Source organism: Vulpes lagopus, chromosome 10 (assembly GCF_018345385.1).
Source record: "Vulpes lagopus strain Blue_001 chromosome 10, ASM1834538v1, whole genome shotgun sequence".
Classification (NCBI taxonomy): Eukaryota; Metazoa; Chordata; class Mammalia; order Carnivora; family Canidae; genus Vulpes; species Vulpes lagopus.
In genome coordinates this window covers 2,572,582-2,598,205 of record NC_054833.1, presented here as the reverse complement: position 1 = coordinate 2,598,205, position 25,624 = coordinate 2,572,582, and the positions used below count along the sequence as shown (strand labels likewise).

The 25,624-nt window shown below is 39.7% G+C and overlaps 1 protein-coding gene across 5 annotated transcripts in view; it reads left to right on the top strand.

The window, feature by feature from the left end:
- Positions 1-25,624, top strand: part of CARMIL1 (capping protein regulator and myosin 1 linker 1) — a 318,108-nt gene that overhangs the window by 184,149 nt on the left and 108,335 nt on the right. For all 5 annotated transcript variants that reach the window (XM_041771073.1, XM_041771071.1, XM_041771070.1 and 2 more), the window contains exons 13-20: positions 1,017-1,120; positions 3,717-3,794; positions 3,932-4,008; positions 6,377-6,481; positions 11,316-11,385; positions 19,931-20,012; positions 20,744-20,843; positions 20,945-20,999. In XM_041771073.1, coding sequence (XP_041627007.1) covers positions 1,017-1,120; positions 3,717-3,794; positions 3,932-4,008; positions 6,377-6,481; positions 11,316-11,385; positions 19,931-20,012; positions 20,744-20,843; positions 20,945-20,999 — 671 coding nt within the window. The remainder of the gene's footprint in view (positions 1-1,016; positions 1,121-3,716; positions 3,795-3,931; positions 4,009-6,376; positions 6,482-11,315; positions 11,386-19,930; positions 20,013-20,743; positions 20,844-20,944; positions 21,000-25,624) is intronic.

The following is a 25,624-nucleotide window of genomic DNA, read 5'->3' as shown; positions in this document are numbered from 1 at the left end:
TCCTGGGCTTCCATTTTGTAGTCACCCCTTTCTTATGCCTTTCCTTCCCCTTGGAGAGAAGTGGCCTGAGGAGAACCCACCAACAGGCATGCCCCCATAATGGTTACTCACATAGAAGAGAACATGGCTCTCACCTCACAGAATACTCTTGCCCTTCTTCGGTGTTTATTCTTTGTTTTTTGAGGTGGCAAGAACCCATTCAGTTTAGTTCAGTTGACTTTGACTTGAGCCATTTGTGTTACGTAAGTAGTGTATACAGTGTCAATTACTCATTTTGCCTTTTGATTGCTTCTTACATTGTGTACAGATTGTGTTCTCTTTGTAAAAATCCATTTCCATCTGAATTTTGCTGTAAATATGATCTTTTTTTTTTTTTTTGGCTGTAAATATCATGGGCTGCCTGGGTGGCTCAGCGGTTTGGTGCCACCTTCGGCCCAGGACATGATCCTGTAGACCTGGGATCAAGTCCCACATTAGGCTCCCTGCATGGGGCCTGCTTCTCCCTCTGCCTGTGTCTCTACTTCTCTCTTTCTATTTCTCATGAATAAATAAATAAAATCTTTTTTTAAAAAAAAAGTATGATATATTAGGTAGAACAATTATCTGATTTCTATATTAACTTCTAAGTACTTTAACTAGGCTGTAGTGCCTGAATACAATCTATATTACTCAAATCCTATACACCAAGTCAGGAACACTGAGTAGAATTAAGAGAAAGATAGAAGTGACCAGTTAGTCTTGTGTGTACCATTTTAGGACTTCAAAGTCAAATCCTTTCCATCCACATCAGAAGTAGAGCAGATTGAAGCCACCTCTCTCTCTCTCTCCTACTCCATGAGATGGCTGTGTCTGTGACTAACCTGTTCTTTCTGAGAAGACAGTCCTACCTTTGGGGACAGACAATACTTGTGGCTGACCTCAGACCTGCAGTTTGAGGCAGAGCCATTTATAGAACTCCCAAACCTCATTTTGTTTTCTGGCGTGCAAACTGAGCCTGGATCTTCTCCATGTTGCAGGGGTGAATAGCCTTTCTCAGTCACTGAGTGCCAACCCATTGACTGCCACCACCCTTACCCATCTCGACCTCTCAGGGAACGTCCTTCGTGGAGACGACCTCTCGGTAGGTTTTCCTTTCCTCATGGCCATGTTCAGAGACACCAGATCCCCTGATCCTGAATGATTGTCAAATGTGGCTCTTCTCATTTCCCCTTTTCATGACACTTTCAGATCATTTAGTTATGAGCTCATGAGATATTGTAGAGAAAAATTCTAGAGCTGTCCTTAACTAAATGTAGTTTAGCACACAGATCCCCCGGCCACCCAATATTGCTGAAGTGTGATTCTTTTTGGAAATACTTTTTCTGAAGGACTTTTTTTCCCCTTCATTTTAATCATTATTGCACCTGTTAAAATTGCCTGATAAGAAATATTGGAAATGTAAACTGATTTCATCATTAAATAATATTGTTAAGAAGACAGGTGGGTTTGTTGTTATTGTTGTTTTTAGCAGTTTGCTGTTAATAGAAAATATTGGGATGGGGATCCCTGGGTGGCGCAGCGGTTTGGCGCCTGCCTTTGGCCCAGGGCGCGATCCTGGAGACCCGGGATCGAATCCCACGTCGGGCTCCCGGTGCATGGAGCCTGCTTCTCCCTCTGCCTGTGTCTCTGCCTCTCTCTATCTCTTGTGACTATCATAAATAAATAAAAAAATTAAAAAAAAAAATTAAAAAAAAAAAAGAAAATATTGGGATGAAGTCCAGTCTTATCTTCCATGAATACAGTAGGGAGAGGAGAGGTCTGGGAAGATAGTGGGGCCACTTTTTAAAGAAGTTTGAATTTGAAGGCAAAAAGTTTACCCTCAATGATGAGATTCTTCATGCAGCTGAACTGGTAATATAAATGTTTGGCAGATATTATTGGTACAGTGAACTAGGTATGATCTCACTATCAGATTGAGTGAGTTGTCCCCTCTGGTCACCATGATAGAGTTGAGAAGAAATGCTCCCTTACAAGGTAGAGCCTATAGCAAATGTGCATCTTCGTAGAACCTTTGTGTGCCTTCTACCTCTTTATGGGGTTGAAAACCATTGTGAGATTTATTCTTATTTCTCTGTAAAGCAGGGAATATTGCCAGTCCCTTTGTAGTATTTTTTCCCCCTCTCGCTGATAACTTGAACCCATTTTAAGCAATACTGTTTTCTGGTGTGCCATGACTTTTTCAATGCATTGCTCCATGTTAGTGGTCACCTTCAGTGATGATTCATAAATCTCCTCCCTCCCAATATGAAACAAGGAGTCTGATGTGAAACCACCGAGACATTATGGTGACAGACAAGAGAAATAGAGGGGTAAAAGAGGAGCCCAAAGATTAAGTAATAGGACTCTGCTAACATAGGGGCATTTAGTCACTCAAGGTAGAGTAACCCAGAATTTTTTCACTGGCTGAGAGGGGCTAGTACAATACTAGCTTGCCTTTGGGGTAGGAGAGGTGGAAGGATGAGGCCTGCGTGAGTGGGTACCCAGCCCTGGACAGGCTCTAGGAGGTTCTGGGAGCCATACAGCAGGTGCAGCGAGGGGCTTACTGGGCCCCTACCTTCAGGGGACCTGCCTCTTTGGAGAAGTGTTGGCCAAGTAGGGTCTTGTCACCAATCGAGGGTGATTAGAGCTCCCCCAGCTGGTGGATGAGAGGAAACCACAGCTCCAGGCAAAGCACAAGAGAAGCAGATATTTTTACCAAAGCCAGAACAAATTATTTTTCTGGATCAGAACGTCTCATAATCCAGTCTGTGGTGTGTGTCTAGTAATTCTAAAGTATTTACAGGCTAATCTTTTGCTTCTCTGAATTCCTTAGTAGAGGGATTTTGCTCAAGCATGATATAGCTAAGCCGCTGCACTGAGTCTTTGCTGAGGACAAGGGCATCGCATGTCGGTGTAAGCTTTTTTGTTTTTACAAGGATCTGGTGGCATTCCGCGAAGCTAAGGAGAATTTAGTTATTTTCTTGGTGACAGGAGTTTGGATGCAACTTATTATTGGTGGACTTTGGGAGTTGCTACTCACACAGGGAAGTGAGGTGGCGCTTAAATTTATTGTTTTGATGGCCTTGCACAGGAATAAGGGGAGAGTTTAGGCATTGTGACCCTTTGAAACCAGACGTGTCTTACTTATATGTGAGGTTTTTTTTAAGAAACTAAACTAATAGTGCCATCAGACCCTTTCTTGTTAGATTATGAAAGTAAGGATAGAAAAATAGCTGTGTTGGACAGAAGAGAGTATTGCCTGAGACCCATCTTATGGTTCAAATTCAAATTAGTGAAACTTTGAACGTTTTCAAAAGTGATTAGCATTTTGATAGGGTGAGTGCTATTCAGGTGGAATTTTAATCTCAGCAGTTAAAATTAATTAGCACTGCTCCAAAATTATAAAAATGGAGTTAATCAGGAAAATTAAGTCATGTGTAACAAAAGGGGGTTTGGCAGCCAAGAGTTCATTTGGCCTTTTTTTTTTTTTAAACTCAAACATAATTTTATTTTAAATATTCTTTGGAACTTTGCTCCAGAGAAGGTAAAGGAATGACATGAAATTCTACTCATTCTCTTGGGAAGAGTAGAGAATGATTATGGGAGGATTTGGGCAACTTCTTTTAAAAATACTAACGTGTGTGTAGGTGTGTGTTTCCAGATCCTAATGTGTTTGTTTTTTTGTTTTTTTTTTCAAGTACATGTATAGTTTTTTGGCTCAGCCAAATGCCATTGCTCATCTGGATTTATCCAATACGGAATGTTCCCTGGACATGGTAATGTTTTTTTCATATCACTCTGGGGGTGTCAGAGCATCCATTTAGATGGGATACAGAGAAGGCTTTCTCTCTAATAAAATATTCTATTAGTCCTTGAAATATTTGAAACTAAGAGTGTCTTCTTTCTTCCTCAGGTCTGTGCAGCTCTTCTCCGGGGGTGTCTCCAATATTTAGCTGTGCTCAATCTCTCCAGAGCTGTCTTTTCTCACCGGTATGGGTTTATACCTGCCATCACTGTCATCTAGGAATGTCTTCCTCCCAGAGAAGGTCATAGCGATCTGAAAATAGAGCGATAAAGGATGTGTGTTACGCATGAAGGGAGGTGACCTTAAAACATAATCTATGCCTTGAAAGTGCAAGTTTTTGTTACTTTTTTTCACTGAAGTACGATGGCTATTCTTAACACTCCTTACAGTCTGCTATGTGAACTGTCTAATAACTGCTTGTCATATGTACACAGGCACTCTCAATACAGTAAAAACTCTTTTAAAAAGGACTTTTCAACAGTGAACTTGGAAGCAAGTATAAACTCCCCCTGGGAGCTTATGGCTAGCTCCATGCACTTCTAAAAATTTTTTAAGACTTAAAAAATTTTTTAAAAAAGATTTATTTATTTATTTATTTATTTTAGAGAGAGAGAGAGAGAGAGAGATCACACACAGGAGGGGGGGGCAGAGAGAATTTCAAGCAGATTCTGTGTGGAGCCAACACAGGACTCTAATCCCATGACTGTGAGATCCTGACCTGAACCTAAATCAAGAGTTGGCCACTTAACCACCTGAGGCACCCAGGTGCCCCCTTTGTGATGACTCGTCTTCAGTAGAGCTATTGAGCTTACTAATAAATCACCTTGTCTTCCAAATGAGAGGTTTTATTGAATACCTAGCACCTTACCTAGGTACAATCCTAGCAAGCCTTAGTAATTATCTTGAAATTGATGCATTTACATTGAGCTGTGGACTGTCCGCCAGGCTATTCATACTTTTGTTCATAAGTATATCAGTCAGAATAGGTTAGATTGCTTCATAATAACAAATGATCCTCCCTTCCCACCCCCATCTCCATGGCTTTCAGCAGTCGTAATTTTGTGACACGTCCTTTGTAGGCTGGACACATTGCCTTTATTTTGGAAGGCAGATCTCTAGCCACACAGCAGAGGACCAAGAATTACTGCTCATGCTGGCTGAGAAAGCTTCTCTCTGAAAGTCATACACATCACTTCTATTTGATGTGATGTCCCCTTGCCCAAAGTGACTCGCGTGACCAAGCCTGCCAGTGGGTGGGGTGATGAGGCATCATCTTCTCACAGAAAAGGGCAATGGATATTTGGAAACATTGGTACAGTAGACACCAGACAAAGTAGTAGTAGGAGAACGTATATTCAGAGAATATTTTAACATTTGCTAACAAAAAACAAACAGGAGCGCATAAGCTTATATTCTTACACTATTTGGAACCAGAGTTCATGGGAAACATCTAACATGTATTCCACCAGAATTCTCTTTCCTCTTAAATTTATTTTCAACCTCTTAGAGATTCTGCTTGTTTTAAAATTATCTTGTTTTAAAAACTTTTTTCTAATATTGACAAGTTTTCCTGGACCTCTGTACAAGAAATATTGTTGAATGTTATATGGTTGAGCTAGACCTGGCCTGGCCTCTGCCCTCAGTCTCTGTGAATCCACCCACAGAGTGTGAATAACTACCATTAAATGAGTGTTTACTCTTCATCAGGCTAGTGCTTTATACATGTGGATTTACTCAATCATGCCATCAATTCTGGCAGATAGAACAAAACAAGCAGAGGGTTCACATTCCAACTTTGACCCTGGGATCTTGTTTTTCTAAAACCCTCATAGTGTGGCACTGACTCTGCCTCTTTCTCGAGATGTATGATTTCTACTATAACAACAAGGGCACATATTTGGAATTTACAGCCAAATATGTAATATGTAATATGTAATGTAAATATGTAATATGTAATATGTAAACTCTCCTTTAGAGTTTTGTCTTTATTTTAATATTTGGCCTGAAATTATTATATTTGCCCGATGGCGGAAGAGCTGAGCAGGCCATTTGCCTTGCAGGCTTCATGCCAATCAGACTTTCTGTGTTTTTCCTCGGTTCAACATCTGGTCGCATATTATTGAATCTAAGACATGCCACATCCAAGAGTATTGCCAAAGTGCATGTAATAATTCTAAGTATTCAATGCCACCCAGGGGGAAAGCTCTTTAAATTGTGAGAAATCTACATCTCCTTTGACCTCTAATTTCTTAAAAACTCAAACAAGGAGATCTGTGGGCAAACACATTGAGTTCATTGGCTGCGATTAATAGCAATAGTTTTAAAGACTTAAATGTCTTAACTTCTCTTGCATCATTCCTTTGATGGCATTGGATATATTTAGCTTCCAGGCATTTTGTTTCTTTTTACCTTTAAATTTCTCCCAAAAACGTTATGGATTCATGGGTTATTTCCCAGTGTCTGAATAACCAATGGGTAATTTTGCCAATCTGGGAGTGGGGTACAGGACCAGAGGTGCAACTGCTAGCATGACTCTCGTGTTTTGTTTTTTAGGAAAGGAAAAGAAGTACCCCCATCCTTCAAACAGTTTTTCAGTAGCTCCCTGGCTCTGATGCAACTCAACCTTTCAGGCACAAAACTGTCTCCTGAGCCCTTAAAGTGAGTGGTCAATTAATTTTCACCAGAACTTTTAACGTTCAGATTGTTATTATGAATGTACTTGAAGAAGATGACACATAATCCTAAAACAGGCAGCGCAGATGAAAATGCCTTTCTAACTTGGGACACAAAAGGAAATCACATTCTTTTTGAGTACATTGTGCGCTGTTGATATTATTGCATCTTCTGTTTAAAAAAAAAAAAATCTTCCTTTGGTTTGTGACCTTGGCAGTTGTCACTGATCTTCTATAAATATGCACTCAGATGCTGTTGCCTTTATGTTAACCTCTGTTCAGCCTGTTTTAGGTATATTCATATTATGTGTGTTCTACTCAATATTTATTCTACATATTTCTCCTAACCTTAATAAATTCTATACACAGTGTGTATGCAGCAGAGTTGGTTTTTAGGTGCTTTAGTTACTGAATTACCTAGGTCGGTATAGGCTGTCTGTCTGGTGTTTTTATTTGGCAGTCAACTTAGGTAATGGGTTAACATTCCTAGTGGTGGAGTTAAACTCTTTAACTAAAATATGGCTTGAGGATAATTTATCATCATTGAAATTTCTGTTCACCATTGCCAGAAATAATCAAAAGGGCTATAGCATCAAATTCTCTTTAAGTCTAAAGAACATATTTTCAAGTAGTTAAGAGTATGTACATGTTGCATATGCTCAAATGCATACACAGATTTCTCCTTTCCCCAGTTGGCATGTAAATCAGCATTTAATTTGTATGAAATGTTAAAATTAATGTCTGCTATTAATTTTACTAGAAAATTAATCTTTATCTAATTTGTGAGTTGCCTTTTTTCTCTTTGAGAGGTGTTTAATTCTTTTTTTTTTTTTTTTTTTTTTTTTTGAGAGGTGTTTAATTCTTGATTGCAGTATCTCACATGGCACCATAGGACTTAAACAATGAATGTCTTTAAGGACAGTAGATCTAGTCAAGTACTAAGAAAAAAATCCAATGGATATGGCAGCCTTTTTTTGTTGTTGTTGTTTTAAACATTGAATTGATATATTGAAGGTCTATAAATGTAACAGCTACAGATAGTGAAAGCCTCATGATGAGACTCTTTGTGTGGATATTAATTAAACTAATGGAATCAGTATTCTAAAAGAGGATCCATTATAATTTAGTCATATTTACTTATTCATTCATTTAACTAATATTTATTGAGCATTTGAAGTGTGCCAGATAAGAAAGTGGTACTGGGTAGAAAGCAAATCCACACTTGATCCTTGTCCTCATTGTACCAATAGGAGATCAAAACAGTTTTAGTGACAGGTGCACAGCATTCCAATTCTTTTAATGTTCTTGATCCTGTGAAATGTAGAGTAGCACTTGATTGATTAGCATTATTGATTTTACAGAATGTTCCATACCACCACAATGCTGGATTTTACTGTATTATTTGTTTATTTGTTTATTTATTTAATTTTTTTATTCATGAGAGACACAGGGGGCGGGACAAAGACACAGGCAGAGGGAGAAGCAGGCTCCATGCAGGGAGCCTGACGTGGGACTTGGTCCCGAGACTCCAGGGCCATACCCTGGGCCGAAGGCAGGCACTAAACCGCTGAGCCATCCAGGGATCCCCCACTGTATTGTTTATTATAGAGACTTACTGATAAAAAAAAAATCATACCTCAAAGTGAACTTTGTAATTGTTAAATCTTGTGACCTGTTGTTATTTATGTGAACATCTAATAGTGTCCTGGCAGTGGTCTCTTCAGCTCTGTGTTTTACTTAATAAAAATTTTAATGTGAGGGAACAGGCTCCATGGCTGAAGAGTCTGTAAGCAAAATTCCGTAGGTACATTTAATGTAATTCTATACCTTGAAAAGATACAACAAAACTAAGGTGTTCGGGTTTACCTGTGAGGTGGTGGGAATGGAAGAGAACTTGCAAAGCAGGACCCCAATTTAGATACTGGGTCTCTGCTTGTATGTGGGCCGTAACCATCAATGTTGACAGCACCTGTGAGCAGGCGGTGTGGGATTCCTAGTTTAGAGTGGAGGAAATGGAGGCCCAGGAAGCTACGTAATTTGCCCAAACTCACAGTCACAGGTTGGGTTTCCCGTGAAGCAGATGTTAAGATGGAGCACAACATGTAGGAGATGGAGGCTGGAACACCCTGACCCTGTGTCCATCAGTCCTTGGTCTGTAGTCTACCTCTGGAAGGATATGGCCTGGGACATGACATTTGCTTCAGCCAAGGCCACCGCTGATGAAGACTGACTGTCGAGGGGGTTCTGGGAGGTGCATCGCAGTGTCCACTGCCACCACCAACTGCCACCAGCTCAGGACATGCCTGCCCCGCCACTTTCCCCTGTACCAAGAGGGGTAGTGGAGGCCTTAGCTTGCTGAAAGATTGGGGGTCAGCAGCCATCAGAAAATATGCTAAAGCAATGCACCTTCTTTTGAGAGAAACCTGTTGTGCTCGCTTCAGCAGCATGTTACTAAAATTGAGAGAAACCTACTAAGTTTGGACATAACAGTATTCTGCAGAAGTATTCTTCTATTTGGGGCTGCTTCAAAAGCAGTGGAAAGCATATGACTGCTTACTTCAGAGCTGCGCTTTCTCCTTGCAGTCCACGATGAAGTATTTCAGTTTTAGTAAAGAACATGATGACATTGTTCCTTGGTGTTTTCTAAAGTCTTCAGGACAGCATGGTCCTCATCTGTCCTGAGGATGCTCCTTGTCCTGTGTCACGCAGAGTAAGGCCCGAGCTCCTGTGTCCTGCTCATGCTGGCACCTTCACTTTGTTCCCCCTCGTGTCTACTTCCCAGTGCCCTCTTGGCTCCCTTTCACATGGCACCCCTTCTCCCCATCTCCTGGGCTGAGGGTTTTTTTTTTTTTTAGATTTTATTTATTTATTAATGAGAGACACAGGGAGGCAGAGACATAGAGGGAGAAGCAGGCTCCCAGTGGGGAGCCCGGTGTGGGACTCGATCCCAGGACCCTGGGATCACGACCTGAGCCAAAGGCAGATGCTCAACCACTGAGACACCCAGGTGCCCCTCAGACTGAGTATTTTTAAGAACCCTATTGCACGTGCTACTCAAAAGTCGTAACTAGCCTCACATATCCAGAGCCAGTGAAATAAGATACAAATTCTTCTGTTAACCAGGATTACAGTTGGAGGATTAAAGAGGACAGTCGTGAAGACAGGTTTCCTTCCATCCCTGGGTTAAAAGTAATAAGGCTTCCTGCTGTAGGGCTTTCCCCAGCACATGCCAGGCTTTGTAGCTGTTCTGTCTGGCTTTGTTTTGCAATTGCTGTGAATTGTTTGTATTTAGAGCCTCGGGAGCTGTTCCCTCCTCATGGCTGGTCTTCGGTACTATCCGTGTGTCAGTATCTTAATGTGCACCATTGTTTCCTCAGCCTTCATCTTCGTGTAAGACCAACAGGAAGAATTTCCCTCCCACTGAAGCATTGTAAGAATATAGTGTTAAAATATGTGGCTAGGTTCTAGAACCCCAGCATTTGTTAGAACAAGAAGGGACCTCTTTGGTCATGTGCTGACTCTCCCATTTTGCTGATGAGCACCTGAGATAGGAGAAAAGCAGCGTGTGATGTCTCAGGAGCTACCACGCGGTCAGTACAGAGCCAGGACTTGGGGACTGGCCTTGGGCTTCTCCGTCTCAGGCAATTTCAGCCGCTCAAGACTGCCCCCAAGAAGGAAAGGGGGGGCAGAAGGGGCTGGGGGGAAGCACTAGTTAGGGAAAGAGAAGCAATTTAGTAAATAATTAAACAGGAGTATGCGCCCAGGTGACATCTGCCCAGCCTTTCCCACCTCACTCTTAACCCGGGGTATTTTTGGAGTCTACTGGGTGCAGTCCCTTTCCTGGGAACATTGAGAACAGGTGGTGGGCCCCCGCCTCCTGGTTCCACCCACTGATACTTCCTCCTATATGCCTATGATGTGTGCCCACCATTGCCCGTGCCTGAAATCAGGAGCTCTCTGGTGCTCACCTGTGTGCTTCTCCCAGGACCTGGTGCAGGTCTGATCCCTTCGGTGTGACTGATAGATGTGTGCACACGTGTAAAATGTCTGCATCAAGCCTGCCAAAGTGCATGATTGTACAGGATTGACTTGTACAGGTGGAACCAATTCATTGTTTTAGAGATGTGATCCATGTGATGAGTCCAGCCTCCTCGACGTGCAAATCAGAAAATTCCTTTCCATGGTGCTGATGCAGTTTGCCCCGACACCAGCTAGTGGTGGCCAGCTGGACAGGCAGGATCCTGGACTCAAGGCTCCAGACTTGTGCCTTCTCTCTTACCTCCTGCTGTAGATGCTTAAAAAAAAAAAACCAAAAACAAAAAACAAAAAAACAGCCCTCTGCATAGACCGTAATTTCCTATGCTAGATACTACAGAGCCTGACTTCTTCATAACCTGTTCCTTAGGGAAAACCAGTGTTATTTTGCTACTGTGATAACAATTGCCTAATAATTTCCTAAACAATATTAAAGGTGTTCTTAAGCAGATGCAGGTGGGAACTGATCTGTGATGAACACAATTTAATTTCAGTGTGCAGTTAGGAGTACTGTTGGTTTATTTGCATAGGAAAAGCGGTCCTGGAAGGTCATGCATTCATAATACGTCCACTGCCCGTCAAACAGAAGAATGTTACAGCATCATTTTCTCACGGAGTCTGGGAGGCAGAAATGCGGTCGGGATTTTAAAACCTGAGGTGGTGCTTGGTGCTTGACCTGTGGTTCGGAAAAGCATTCTTCCTTCTCTAGGCTTTATTCAGCATGTGACTATGTTTTGGGGCAACGTGTGGAATTTCTGTCTAACGTGTGTGTTTTCTCCCCTCAGAGCACTGTTGTTGGGCCTGGCTTGCAATCATAACTTGAAGGGAGTTTCTCTTGATCTCAGCAATTGTGAGGTAAGAACACATTTAGACTACAGAATGGAAGAGATTATAATACCATCAAAATTGCTTTGCCTTTTTCCTGGAAAAAGTGTGAGACTGAATCTGGAGGGTTCAGAAAAACATACATTTTATAGATGTCTCTGATGTTCTGTATTTTGCAAGTTTTATCTACAAACAGCCATAGAACACCATTCAGAAAGCATTTGAGTGGGTTTTCAATGACTTAGGGATTTGTTTTGTTTTGTTTTGATTCATTCTTAGTGCCAGTTGCTTAAATATCTTATGATGAAGACTTTAGATAGAAAAGCCATAAACTAGCTTTACTGTTATGAAAAACGTAACATTCTGCATTCCTTGCGGGGCACAGATGCCTGTAGTCTGACATGAGTTCAGAGACTGTGAAAGAGAATGGCTGTGGTGTCATTCATCTTATTTTTTTTAAGATCTTGATTTAAAACAGGAAAATTAAGATGCTTCTCAAAATTCTAACAATTGCAGATACTTCCTTTCAAAGAATACCAAGATAATTTGCGACTAAAAACCTCTACATTTTTTAGAGAGTACCTAAACTTTTACAGTCTTGTGACTTTCCTTTTATGTGGAGACCAGTAAGGAAATACCCAGGTACAAATCATGGGGCCCCTCCAGAGCCTGACTTTAACCCCATATGTCATACTTGGTTTCTTCTGGAGGTGATGTCCTTTCATTTCTGTACCTGGGCCTGTGTACCCACTCTTCTCTCCTTCTGGCTCATGTTTGGTGTGTCCCTCTTCTCCAAGGCTCCCGTCTCTGAGGAGTGAGGTCAAGTCCAGTTTCCTCCATGTCTGTGTCAGATTCCGAGGGTTCAATTTGAATTTGGTCTCAAATGATATGCGGTCCTACATGAATTAGATGATACCTCAAAATCTCAACACCTATATCTGCAAAATGGAGGCAACATTAGTGCCTTTCCTGGTGGCTTGTGTTATGGAGTTTAAAGGAGCTCTTCTTCGTCTGGGGCATCTGGGACATATAAAAGTTATTTGTTTTTATTGTTTATCTGTTTGTAGAATTTCTCCCCTGACTGCTTCATTCCTTTGTGATCTTATTCTTTTTCTGATTGTCTGGTACTTTTCTGCACTGTCAAATTTTCATGTGTAAGTCAGTGTTGTTTGTTTTAAAAATATATTTATTTATTATAGAAAGAGAGAGAGAGCATAAACAGGGGTAGAGGGAGAGGGAAAGAGAATCTCAGACTCCCCACTGAGCACAGAGCCCAACCTGGGGCTTGATCTCAAGACCCTGAGATCATGACCTGAGCCGAAATCAAGAGTTGAACACTCAACTGACTGAGCCACCCAGGTAGCCCTATTGTTCTTTTATTTATAAAGACAGACCATATAATAGAAACCAAGTTTGGAAATATGAATTAATTGTTTACCAATACTTTCTTAAGGAATGTGGCATTAATAAAAACTTTTGTTTGGGGGGAGGAGTAAGAAGAATGGGGGTAGGAAGGATTATTCTATTAAAAAAAAAAAGCAAATTCGTACAAACTTGATTGCTCTACTAGCTCACACTACTGAATGACCCAAACCTTTTACTATCCTCATTAAATATAGTGATTCCTATTAGTACAACATCTTCCATTTAATTCTGTGATCAAAATAGAAAGGGACATAAGTGATCATCTGATCATACTTAGGGATGAAAAAAGTAAGGTCTAAAGAAGTTGAAATGATCAGCTTGCTAATGGCAGAGTATGATGAAAATGTGCTTTCCTGATTGTTGTTAATTATACGGGTAATTATTAGAACATCAAATGTGATTAAGACATTTACTTCTCAAATAAGTTGTTAGGTTATCATATGCCCAAAGAATACTGTGTTATATTGCTATGTCACTTGTTTTTTTTTTTGTTTTTTTTTTTTAATTTTTTTTTTTTTTAATTTTTATTTATTTATGATAGTCACAGAGAGAGGGGGGGGGGCAGAGACACAGGCAGAGGGAGAAGCAGGCTCCATGCACTGGGAGCCCGATGTGGGATTCGATCCCGGGTCTCCAGGATCGCACCCTGGGCCAAAGGCAGGCGCCAAACCGCTGCGCCACCCAGGGATCCCTATGTCACTTGTTTTTAAACTTCTTTATCATCCCACTGGGAATAATGTTCAAAGACTGTTCTATTTGGTGAACTGTATAAAATTGACATTTTTGTAGGTCAAAATGGTAGACTGTTGACAATTTAATTAGGTTCCACCAAATGGCTAATAGACCTTTCTCCTTTATGATTTTTTTGTTACTAAGGCGGGAATCCAGATCAAATGATTGCTCTCTGATGTTAGGGTTGGCCGTTAGGATGATGGCAATTACAACTTTATTTTGGGCATTCACTTACAGATTATATGATACAGTGGTACTGCTGAGAAATGGGAACCCTTCAGACTACCTTAGTACCCTTAGTACCATGCTCTCCCACCATCTTAATGCTTGAATCACAGTTCTGGTGGCCACATTTATAAAGTCACGTTATCTTGCTGCTTGTGAAAATTGATGAAACACAAAGTTATTTTTCTAAATTAAGGTGTCTTGTCATATTTTTCTTCTTACAGATGGGTGTCCAAATCTAACTAGGTTTCTCTTTGCTTCTCTCCATGATAAAGTAAATCTCCCCTGGAAAGGTGTTAGGGGTTATGATATTATCTGCGTAGAATGTTTGGCCATTTTGAGTATTAACTGATGCCCTTTTAATTATTTGATACTTCAGAGTTTAGGTAGTGCTCTTAGAAAAAGTCTTTCACCAACTTGGATGTTTAAAATTATTCATGTGTATATTTTTTTCTTTTCTTTCTCTCTTTAGCCATAGTAGACACAATCCCCTCTACTGTTAGCATGCCCATTAAAATCATGCAAAAATTCAGCACTTCATGTTCCCTTATGATCAGATAAATTACCCCACCTGTGGTGGTAGGGGATGAAACTTCTCTCTGATGCCATGTCATCTTGGAAGTCTTCCACAGTGACCCAGGATGAGGGGCTGACCTGAAAAGAGTCAGTCCAAAGTGTAACACTGGATATTTCCTGATGTGGGCACCAAACAAGTTCACGGTCCCCCAGTGATGCCTCTAATATGACAATCTACCCAGCCATGGAAGCAAAGGACAAATGTGATGTAACATGAAGTTTTTGTATTTTATTATAAAATAGCTACTTGCCATTGGTTAATTTTAATATCAGGTTTGTGTGGGTGTTACAGAAGATAAATGGCCATCACTTAAGACAGTGGTTGAGTTTACTGGGAGGGGAGAAGGAAGTAACTTTGAAGTCAGAATTACATGTTTACAGAGATGAAAAGAGGATATGGTCAGTGATATTGTAGTAGTGTTGTATGTTATCAGATGGTGACTCCACTTAGCATTGTGAGCATTTAATGTACAGAGTTGTTCAATTACCCTCACCTGAAACAAACATGTACACTGGACACTGTGTGTCAATTACACTTGAGTAGTTTTTTTTTTAAATGTCTACATAGGAAGCTTAGAATAACTTTACTTATGGAAATGATTTTTAGTTTTTACCATTGCTGGTCCCTTCACTGTCCATGCTCACCTCTCTGGTGACTTGTCCCTGTGGTCCTCAGAGGACTTCTGTATTTCCCCGAAAGAGGCACTTCACGTTCATCAGTTTGAATGAGAGAGGAGATTTATGCTAAATGCTATTTAAAAATAAAAGTACCATGTAGATGTTTATAAATTATAGAATTGCTTTCCTCCAAGCAAACATCATTGGTATTTGGACACCTAAGTCCAGAATTTGAGGCTGCAATCTTTGGATCTCTGAGGGCAAAGCTAATAAGTATGGAAATTAAGCTTTCATGTACAGATAATGTCTCCACTTAGAGAAAAAAGCATCTGCATTCCTTAAGATGTTCCACATGAATTATGTTTACCAGTTTGTTTTCTTTCCCTTGGTCTTTTTAGTACCAAAAAGGAGTCATCTTTCTAGGAAAAGAATTACAAGTAGTCCTGGGAGACAAAAGGGGGTCATGACCAAGGGTTGGTACACTGAAATCAGTAAAGTGCCCTTTGAAGTCTGGCTAGGCCACTTGGCTTGCATTTCTTCAGGCTTCGTTTCTCACCTGTGGAATGGAGACCATAATAGCTCCGGGGATTTGGCACCCTGCCGAGTGTGAGCCATCCTCTGGGGAGGACGAGAATGACTACAGTGAAGCCTTATTTTGAATGTCAGAATTTACAGCAAGAGTCAGTATGGCCTTTCTAAAAATCTTTATTTAGAATTATTAAGATTCTGGATTTTCCGAAATATTTTTGGGAATTGCCTTCAAAGCTATTTTTAATCTTTCAAGAAGAATTAGTCTCATCAATTTATAGTCCCACCTGATTTGGGACGCAAAACTGTATTACCCTCCAAGGCCAGACTTGTACCCTGAATGGCCTGTGGCTATCCTCATTCACTCTCACAGGGTAAGGATTCAGCATCCTTGTGGATGTTCAAAGATATGTGTCCCGTTGCCCTCAAGGTTCGTTCCAAAAGAAGTGTTTTACAACTGTTTTATATGGTAGTAGTGAAATTGGCGTTCGGATGGATTCTCTCCACATGCCTGTCTACCTGAAGGGAGCCAGTGGCTCCGTCATTCTGGCCTGTGTAGAAATGTCACCATGGTCCTACTGCAGGAACAGAATAGAGAAATGCTGCTGCTGAATTCCTCCAGCTCACGGTCCTTCCAAGTGAGAGAGAAGAATCTCCAAGACCTCAGAAGTGATGCAAAGTTGTAGGTCTGGGTGTAGAGTCGGTTCTTTTAAGCAGAAACTTTCCTGCACATGATTCCACAATTCCCGCCAGGGTGCTTTGATGATGCGTAGAAAAAGGAGCAGCAGATCAGATCATTTGTAATGATTAGGACATTGCAGCACCGGAATAGAAACTTCTGAGGCAATTCTGTCCAATGCGATAGTGGTTCACCCACCTTTGAGGTGGAAGGCAGGTGTGCTGCGATGCAGGTGGGTACCTACCACGGTTGTACCCCCCAGGGATCAGCTTCCTGTTGGGCCCAGGGTGGGAGGCAAAGCAAAAACTGTTGTCACAGCAGGAAGCATATAGGAAGCAATATAAAACACACAACTGTTTGCTCCTTAGAAATGACTACTTATATCTGTCTTTTTCGGTTCCAAATTGCCTTTTGGCATCAGACTCTGCTTAACAAGAGGACATTTTGAGTCCGCTCTTGTCAAACCACTTTTTGTCCTTGGAGAAACCGATACACTATTCACAGTTTGTTTTCTTTTAAAGAGTTTATTTATTTTTTCATGAGAGACACGGAGAGAGAGGCAGAGACACGGGCAGAGGGAGGAGCAGGCTCCCTGTGGAGGGCCTGATTTGGGACTTGATCCAGGAACTCCAGGATGACGCCCTGAGCCAAAGGCAGACGCTCACCGGCTGAGCCACCCAGGCGTCCCCGCTGTTCACAGCATAAAGTGAGAAAATTTCCCGGGATAAAAATTATTTTTTAATTGAAATTGGGACCCCTGTAGCAGAAAAATGCTAATTTGAGGGATTATTTTATATTTAGAATATATATTTTATATTTTGTCACATCTTTTTAAATGGCAAGTGATCTAGAGGAAGGAAAATGAATTTTTTTTAAAGATATTGTTTATTTTAGAGAGAGAGCAGAGGGTGGGGTGGGAAGAGGGAGAGAAGCAGACTTTCTGCTCCATCCTCCAGCCTTGAGATCATGACCTGAGCTGAAATCAAGAGTTGCACGCTCGACTGACTGAGCTACCCAGATGCCCCAAAGGAAAATGAATTATTAAAAATTCTGTCTAGATTTTAGTTTTCCTTGCTTCTCTTGTCCTCATTATGGCTATTTGAGTATTAGATGCAACTATTCTCTTAGAACTGTGAGTAACATCTACCTTTCTTGAGCAAGAGAACACTTCTCTATTGAAACAAATGTGAGTTTATTTTTAACATTTCAAAAAGTATTCAGTGATTCAGTCACATTTACTCCTCTTTGATCTTGCTTTCTTTTAAATAATGCCAGTGTGTGGGATCCAAATGAGGGTAATTTAAAAACCAGTTTTACATGCACACATGCAGACATAGTCTCTCATTATGCAAATTTCACTTAAAAGGATTTTCATTTACAGTAATGGCAAAGCTTTTACTGTTTTAGGAAAGCCTTAGCTTTGGGGCAGTTTTAGGCATTTAATAACCTGTGAATTCAATTGAATATTCTTGGTACCTGAAGATAAGTTATTTTATTAGTTAAAGTTTTGATTTGGGTTTTGGGAGCCGATTTTTAGTTGGAAGCGTTTTTCTAACCCTTCTCCTTTTTTTCATAATACATTGATAAAGGCTTCAGCTTCTCTGCTTACTGCTGATAATGTGCTTTTATTTTTTCTCCTTGGGCTTTCCTTAGCTTGGCCACTGTGTAAGTACTTTATAAATCAATAAATTAAGGTCTGTTGATATATTTGATTGGTTTTTAACTATTGGAAGAATGTTAGTTTTATGGCTATATGGTATAAATATTATCAGTCAAGAGTATTTATAAAATAAACAGAATTGAGCACTTAAATGTCACCTGTATTTTCCATATCTGTAGATGGAATATTGTTACTGTACTTGATAATAATGAGATATTTTCTTGAAGAAATTTTACTTCTCTGCAGGGACCTCGCTAACAGCAAATAATCACATTGTGAAGACTTTATGCACTTATGTTTATCTTCTGAAGAGCATTTTTTCATGCTCTAAAAGCCAAATTATGTTTCTTTGAAGTGTTTGCTTAAAATATTTTTTGCTTTAACTTTGACATAGTCTGTATACACATTCACATCTTCAAGTATTAACAAGCTATTATCTGGAGCATTGCTTCTCAAAACTATATGTGGTGAAGAATTTGGTTGTTGTGTTTTTTTTTTTTTTTTAAATTTCCATTCTATCATAAACCAGAACTTTTGCAAAAAATATAATAAAAATATATAGAAAAAGATTTAAAAAGACATAAAAATATAAGCTCTCAATTTTTGTTAATTGATGCAACAGACCTCAAAGTATTATTACTCAGATTTTTAATATATTCATAGTCAATTTCTGCATCTATTTTACCCAAGACCAGTAGCAAACTTTGCAGACTGCCATCAGTCTGGGGACTACACTCTGAACTGCAGGCTGCTGGGGCGAGTCTAGAGATGATGTGATAAAGATGGACTCTGGGTTTGTGGGTCAGCTGGAGAGCACCTGGGAGTACAAGCAGGTGTAGTAAAATGGGCCTTCTGCCTTGGCAGCCGCTGCACACACTGGGTTCTAAGCCCCTCAACTGGAGTTAGTTGGTCTTGGTTTCCCTAAAGCTTGAAGACCAACCTCCTGGGCAGGTCTGTCCCTTTAGAGTTCATGTCAGGCCCCCCAGAGTGATCTGCTGCCACCGTAGAAAGTAGAGAAGGCTGAATTTAAACACCTCATCTGAAATACTCCTGAATAAATAACAATCCCAAGGATCTGATCTGTGTGAAAACTGCCTGACACCCAAGCAGCCATGGAAATGAGCAGGTTTTGGTTCTGGATACCATAAAAATATTGCATGTAAAACAGTGAATTGGTTCTTTAAATTCTTACATCAAAACTTGCACGAGTAGGAAGTAGCGTTTTGCATTTTACACTTGGTATAGCAGCTTAGATAAATTTTAATGTTCTTACATTGGTAGAGAAACTAGGGTACATTATAGGTTCCCAGAAGGTGATAATTTCTTTCCCTTATGAAATAGTAAGTTTGCTGAGCAAAGAGGCCACATCTTGGGAAATTTTCATCCTTTACAATCCTTTACATATAGTAGGAACTCAGATATTTGAAAACAAAAAGATCTTCTGATCTCTGTAGATATGCTTTTGGTTTCCTGGGAAAAGATGCAAAGTATTGACTTTTATAGGTTGCTGGTCGTTTTAAAATAAATGAGGTTATAAAATGAGAATTAGTTTTGCTCTAAGCCAACCATAATATTTTAAATTATTCTAACATCTTTCTTTCTTCTGTGGCTCAGTGAGTTTGTACAGATCATTGTAATCACCTTGAGCTGTTTACTTTGTATACTGAGACCACACACACTGTTTCTGTGGGACAACAGGCTGGGTCTCTCCTGAAGTGGTTGACAGCAAGAATTCATCTTCGCTATCTCCTTTGCTTGTTTTGCTGCTACTTGGTGGAGTCCTACCCTGAAATCTGGAATAATCAGACAAAATCCCTAACAGTTCCTTACGTATAAAAGGAAATTGTTAGGTTTCCAAAAGTCAGAAATGAAGACAGCGCGTGTAGGCTGACAGAACCCATGCTCTTCATCTTTCTGTTTCTTTTTCTAGCAATTACAGATTTAGGTAGCATGGGAAACAGTAGCAATGACTAGTGATTGGCTCTTTACCACTGATGATAGCTATGGAGTTGATAAGCTTTCACTTGTTCTTTGGCATGAAGTCTGAGACTGTATCTCTTGCTTTTAATTTTATTTGGTTCCACTTCTAGTAGGTGACTCCTTTACCTTGTGTGTGGTTTGTGTTTCTCTAGCTGAGATCAGGAGGTGCACAAGTATTAGAAGGCTGCATTGCTGAAATCCACAACATCACCAGCTTAGACATCTCCGATAATGGTAAGTTGGAAATCAGAGAAGAAACAAATACTATTTAAAGCAAGTTACTAAGGGGGAAGAAAAAGCCCAATCTAGACAATACCTACACGAATGTGTCATAGCACTTCTTGACTAATAGGGTTGTTAGATTTAACAGAATTTATGTATGGAATAAGTCAATGCCAGAGTCTTAGTAAGTTGATACCATGGCCAAAAATGCAATAAAACAAGTCAGTTTAAAAAAAATTGTCATCAGAACATTGATAATAATCTTTATCTGACCTTTTGCATTCTTGGTGACAATAAAATAAAATCCTTTTTTATTTACTCAGAAACTTGTTTCATTAGCTTCATTTCTGCCAACTATAGTAGCATGTGAGTAGGAGCCTGTTAAGTTCGCATAGACAACTTCAGTTACTTGCCAGCAAACGGTATGTTGGAATTGCCTCTTACAAAATCATGGGCAGAGATGAGACTCATTCTTTCCCCATTTCTTGCTGACTTGACTTACCCACTGAGTATATAAGAGATTTAGGTATGTCTTAGCAGAGAATGAGTTTAACCCTGTGAAATAATAGGACATGAAAAGAGAGAAAAAAGTTCCTTGGAAAATGAAAGATTGGAATCCCAGGGTTCTCGAGACCATAGGGAAAGTCATCCAAGTGCGTATCACCTTTGCTTAATTATGTTGCATTTGAGAATTTATTTATACATGTGTGTTTTGATTCTCTGCTTTTTCTGATTCTTTCCAGGTTTAGAATCTGACCTATCCACCTTAATAGTGTGGCTCAGTAAAAACAGATCAATACAACACCTGGCATTAGGCAAAAATTTTAATAATATGAAATCCAAGTAAGAGTTTTGAATTTTTTTATATAACAATGATGAAAATAAGCAACCTCGTGAAAGCTTTTGATTTGATTCCACTGTCCACATCTTTAAAATCTCTTTAGAAATCTGACACCTGTGTTGGACAGCTTAGTACAGATGATTCAGGATGAAGAATCGGTGAGTATTATTTTAAAGACTTTTGCCTCAAGTCTTTAGCTTGTTACCATGTTTACTAATTATTTCTACTGAATTAATGCTGCTATGCTTCCAGATTAATTTTATCTACACCATTTCTGTTTTTTTATTTTTTATTTTTATTTATTTATTTATTTATTTTTTAAAATTTTTATTTATTTATGATAGTCACAGAGAGAGAGAGAGAGGCGCAGAGACACAGGCAGAGGGAGAAGCAGGCTCCATGCACCGGGAGCCCGATGTGGGATTCGATCCCGGGTCTTCAGGATCGTGCCCTGGGCCGAAGGCAGGCGCCAAACCGCTGTGCCACCCAGGGATCCCCATTTCTGTTTTTTTTAATGGAATAAATAGTTATGCTTTAGTACATAGAATGTATTCAAAATTGCTTAGTCTTCATTTCAACTCATTACTAGTTAAAGGAAGATTGTAACTAAAAGATTAAAAGAAGTATAAATTGGCTCATAAGCCCATCTTTTAATGAAACTTACTATGTCCTAACTTCAGCTGTTGCAGTAATCTGCAAATATGAATTTTTTTTTCAATCTAGTTGAATTTCTGACCTTATATCATGCTGGGAAATATCATACTGCTAATTTGAATTTTGTCTCATAATTATGTAGAATTACAAGAGACTAAGAAAGCTGGTTACTCATCTGAAATTGCTTTTAGAGCTCAAGTGTCATTCTTATATTTTTATTCCCTTTAGTTGCTTCTGGCCAAGACTTGGTTCAGATTAAAGAAATTTAATTTTAAATAGTATCCTATTTTGCTGCCCTTTAAAGTACATTAGAAAAAAAGAAAAAACATATATATTTTTAAGATTTATTCATTTGAGAGAGAGTAAGAGCATGAGCAGGAGGGACAAAGGGAGAGGGAGAAAGAATTTCAAGCAGACTGTGCATTCAGTGAGAGGCCAGATACATTGACCCTGAGATCATGACTTGAGCTGAAACCAAGACTCGGATGCTTAACTGACTGAGCCATGCAGGTGCCCAAGAGAAGGATATTTTATGGACAAAGCAAGAAGTGCTCTACTGTTAATTTCTTTAACTTAAACCTGGTGTTATCTTATATTTTGCACCTTATATTTTACTGAGGCTTTTTAAGGGTTTTTTCCACTTCATATTTTAGTCCTGCTTGGCCACCAAGTAGCTTTGATGGTACCTAAAACCCAAATCAATGTGTATTCCTACTACAAAGATTCAGGTTATTGATGTTTTGTGATTGCTACTTTTTAGGTCATGAGACTGATTTCCTATACGAATCATGTGAGAGAGGACACATTTTTATTTATTTATTTTTTAAAGATTTTATTTATTTATTCATGAGAGACACACAGAGAGAGGCAGAGACACAGACAGAAAGAGAAGCAGGCTCCATGCAGGGAGCCTGATGTGGGACTCGATCCGGGGACTCCAGGATCATGACCTGAACCAAAGGCAGATGCTTAACCACTGAGCCACCCGGGCATCCCGAGGGGACACATTTTTAAAAAGCATTGTTTTCCACTTTGAATTCATACAGGGTAGTAGCAAGTTCTAGTATGACTCTAAGCTAGGTTTTCTGAGAAAGCCAAGGGGCCGGAAAGGTGGAGACTAGAATTTTTCCTAGATGCTGGCATCTTTCTGTGCAGATCTGACCTGGAAGGTGGAAGAAAATTCAGTTGTCCTGTCTCTTTTTTTGTGTGGATATAATTTCCAAACTATGGGCCAGAGATGAAATTCATTATCAATTCATGAATTTGGACACTTCATTCTGTCCTCATTTGGTAACAAACTCCATGTTTTGTTACTTTTATACTGGGTTATTAAAATGAGGCACATAAATCAAAATTGATGCAGTTTTGCATATTTAATTTGACTGTATACCACTCTGCTTTGAGTTTCTGATTTCCCAGTCTTGGCCCTGTTTTAAAAGATTGAAGATGCTAATATTTCAGCATCACAGTTAATATTCATCCCCAACTACTGTTTCTTAGTGTATATTTTAGCGAAATTTATATTTTGTGAAAAATATATTTTAAAATGTCATGTTTTGCCTCTTACATGAGGGTCTTCTGTTTCTGTAATTCCAAAAGGCTCTCACTTAAAAACGATCTTGATATTTAAAACCTGCCTCAAAACCTATTTGCAGGTGGGAAAGTTGCTCTATAAATGTGAATTCTGTCAAGTTATAAGTTTGGGAAGTGTGCCACTAATAATATACAGGGGAAAGCTCTTTATGTTCACGTCATTGAAAAGTAGGTGGCTTTTTCAAAAAGCAATTACCTTCTATTTTTTCCTACTTCTGAATTAGTAATGTGCAAAACAATTCAGAATGATTAGGAGGCGAGTCTTGCAGCACTAAAAGTTCCACCAATAACTGACACAATTGGGCTCCCTTTTTTATTTTATTTTTTTAAAGGTTTTTCCATATATAAAATAATGTCTTGCTTTTTACATTCTGGCCATGTGTTAGAGCCTGTTCTTTGACAGCTCATGGAATACTATCTTCGCCTGAGTTACACATTATATTGGGTTAGAAAACCTTGATTCCCCAGGGGCTCCAGTGTCACTTTCAAATATAGACAGTGGTTGTCGGGCTGCTGTGCCCAGAGCCCTGGGACAGTAATGCGGAAAGGCTGAGATGACAGGGAATCTTGTTTTGAAGTATCACAAAACCATGTTGTAATCAGTACTAGAAAATGTGCTTCTCCTGGGGGTGCCTGTGGCAAGGAGACAGATTCAGATTAAGCATGTTCAGCTATGAAAAGAAATAGTAAGATTTCAAATAGTAATATTACATGGAGGTGCAATAAATCAGGAAGGGATGACCTTATAAATATGCATGCAATTCAGGCTGTTCTGTTCGCATTAATGACTCTGCCTATTAGTTTTAAGTGTTAGCTGGGGTGTATTAGAGTTTGAATATACTACTGGCATTGGTGCTTGCTAGCTGGGAGACTTGGCAGCTTTCCAGTATTAGGAAGAAGCCATAATATAACATTTTTGTAGTAGCTGAATAGAGATTATTAAAATCATGAGAGATGTGATTTTAGCTTTTTATTAAAGGAACACTGCATTTGTTTTCATTTAAAACATTAAGTTTCCCTGAGTCTGAGGCATTTTAGTTAAGTTTTTTTCATTTCCCTGAGTGTGGGATCTTAACATTAAAGCAGCCCCACTAAACCTGCCTGAGTCTAAACATATGCAGGCTTTCTGGTTTTAAATGCCTCAGCACTTACCATGCCATTTAATTTTAGAAATTTGATTCAAGTTCATACGTTACCTTTTGATTTTACGATAGCTATATCACATTTAGAAAAAGTGGCCAAATTTGGACAATAAGGACAGTAAATATGGTCACTTGGTAAACCTTTAGTCAAATGCATAATGCTGCTTTGGAAGTAACTGAGTCTTGAGACCATCAGCTCTCCCATCCTGCCTTCTGCAGCCTTCTGGCAGATGTACCCCAAACAAATCAGTATCTGGTGGTTGAGCGGGTATAGGGAGATGCCACGCAGTGGTGTAAGTCCTACAGACTACCAGGCACATCTCAAGAGCCCCGATCCCATGGGCTGTGGTGGAACGTAGATGACCCTAGCAACTATTTCCAGTATCCCCCCTCACCCCCTAGCCTGTAATGTCAGACTGCTTACAGAGTAAGCATCTAGAACTGTTATGTATGGTTGGGCCAATCTAGACCACCATAAGCAACCTGGAAGCCATCCAGATCCCCAGGGAAGGCTGCATTCTGATTCTCAGGGCTACATTGGTTCAGGTTCTGGAATTCTCAGTGCTGTGTTAATTCCATTATGGCTGAATTCAGGGATTGCAAATCCAGATGCCTCTGGGTCTGGGCAGGTGGCGTAAACAAGTAAAAGGAAGTGGGGGTAAGGAGGGGCCCTCTTCATTTTCTTGGCCAGACAGAACCTGCCTCTGGGCCACTTGGTCTTTAGTCCCCAGCTTAAACGGACAGCGAGTGGGCTGGTTTGGATTCACCATCCAACTTATGACAATAAAATAGTATTTTTCTGTTTTTTTTTAGACTTTTTCTGTTTTGTTTTGTTTTTTTTTTTTTAGAAAAATTGTATATCTTCTGATTGTTACTTATAAAGCTGAGGATGATCATCCAGAAGGATTGAGGGTGTACTCTGAGGGGCAGCATGATGGTGTGGGAGCCCAGAGAACAGAATCAGGAACCAGATTATCTGCTTCTGTTCAGTGACTTTCTAACTATATGACCTTGGTTGAGTCACTTGGCCCTTCTGTGTTTCACTTGGGATCTGGGGATAACAATACTGAGTATAGTAATACATCAGTGTTGGAGTACTAGGAGGATTCTATGACTAAATACATGCAAAAAGCTTGAACGGTGGTTAAGGATAGTACGCGTTCGGTAAATGTCAGCTGTTATTAATCTTGGCTGGCTTTTATTTTGCATTTGTCCTCTGCTAGTATTTTAAGATGTCATTTCACCTTTTATAAAAATAAAATGGGTAAAATAGGGGTAGGGTAGCCATATAGAAGCTCAGAAATTTTTATGTACTTTTCTTATTCATTTCTTCATGTCTTCCGCTTCAAAAGAGCTGACATCTGCCCCTCTGGCATCTTTCCACGCTTCCCTTT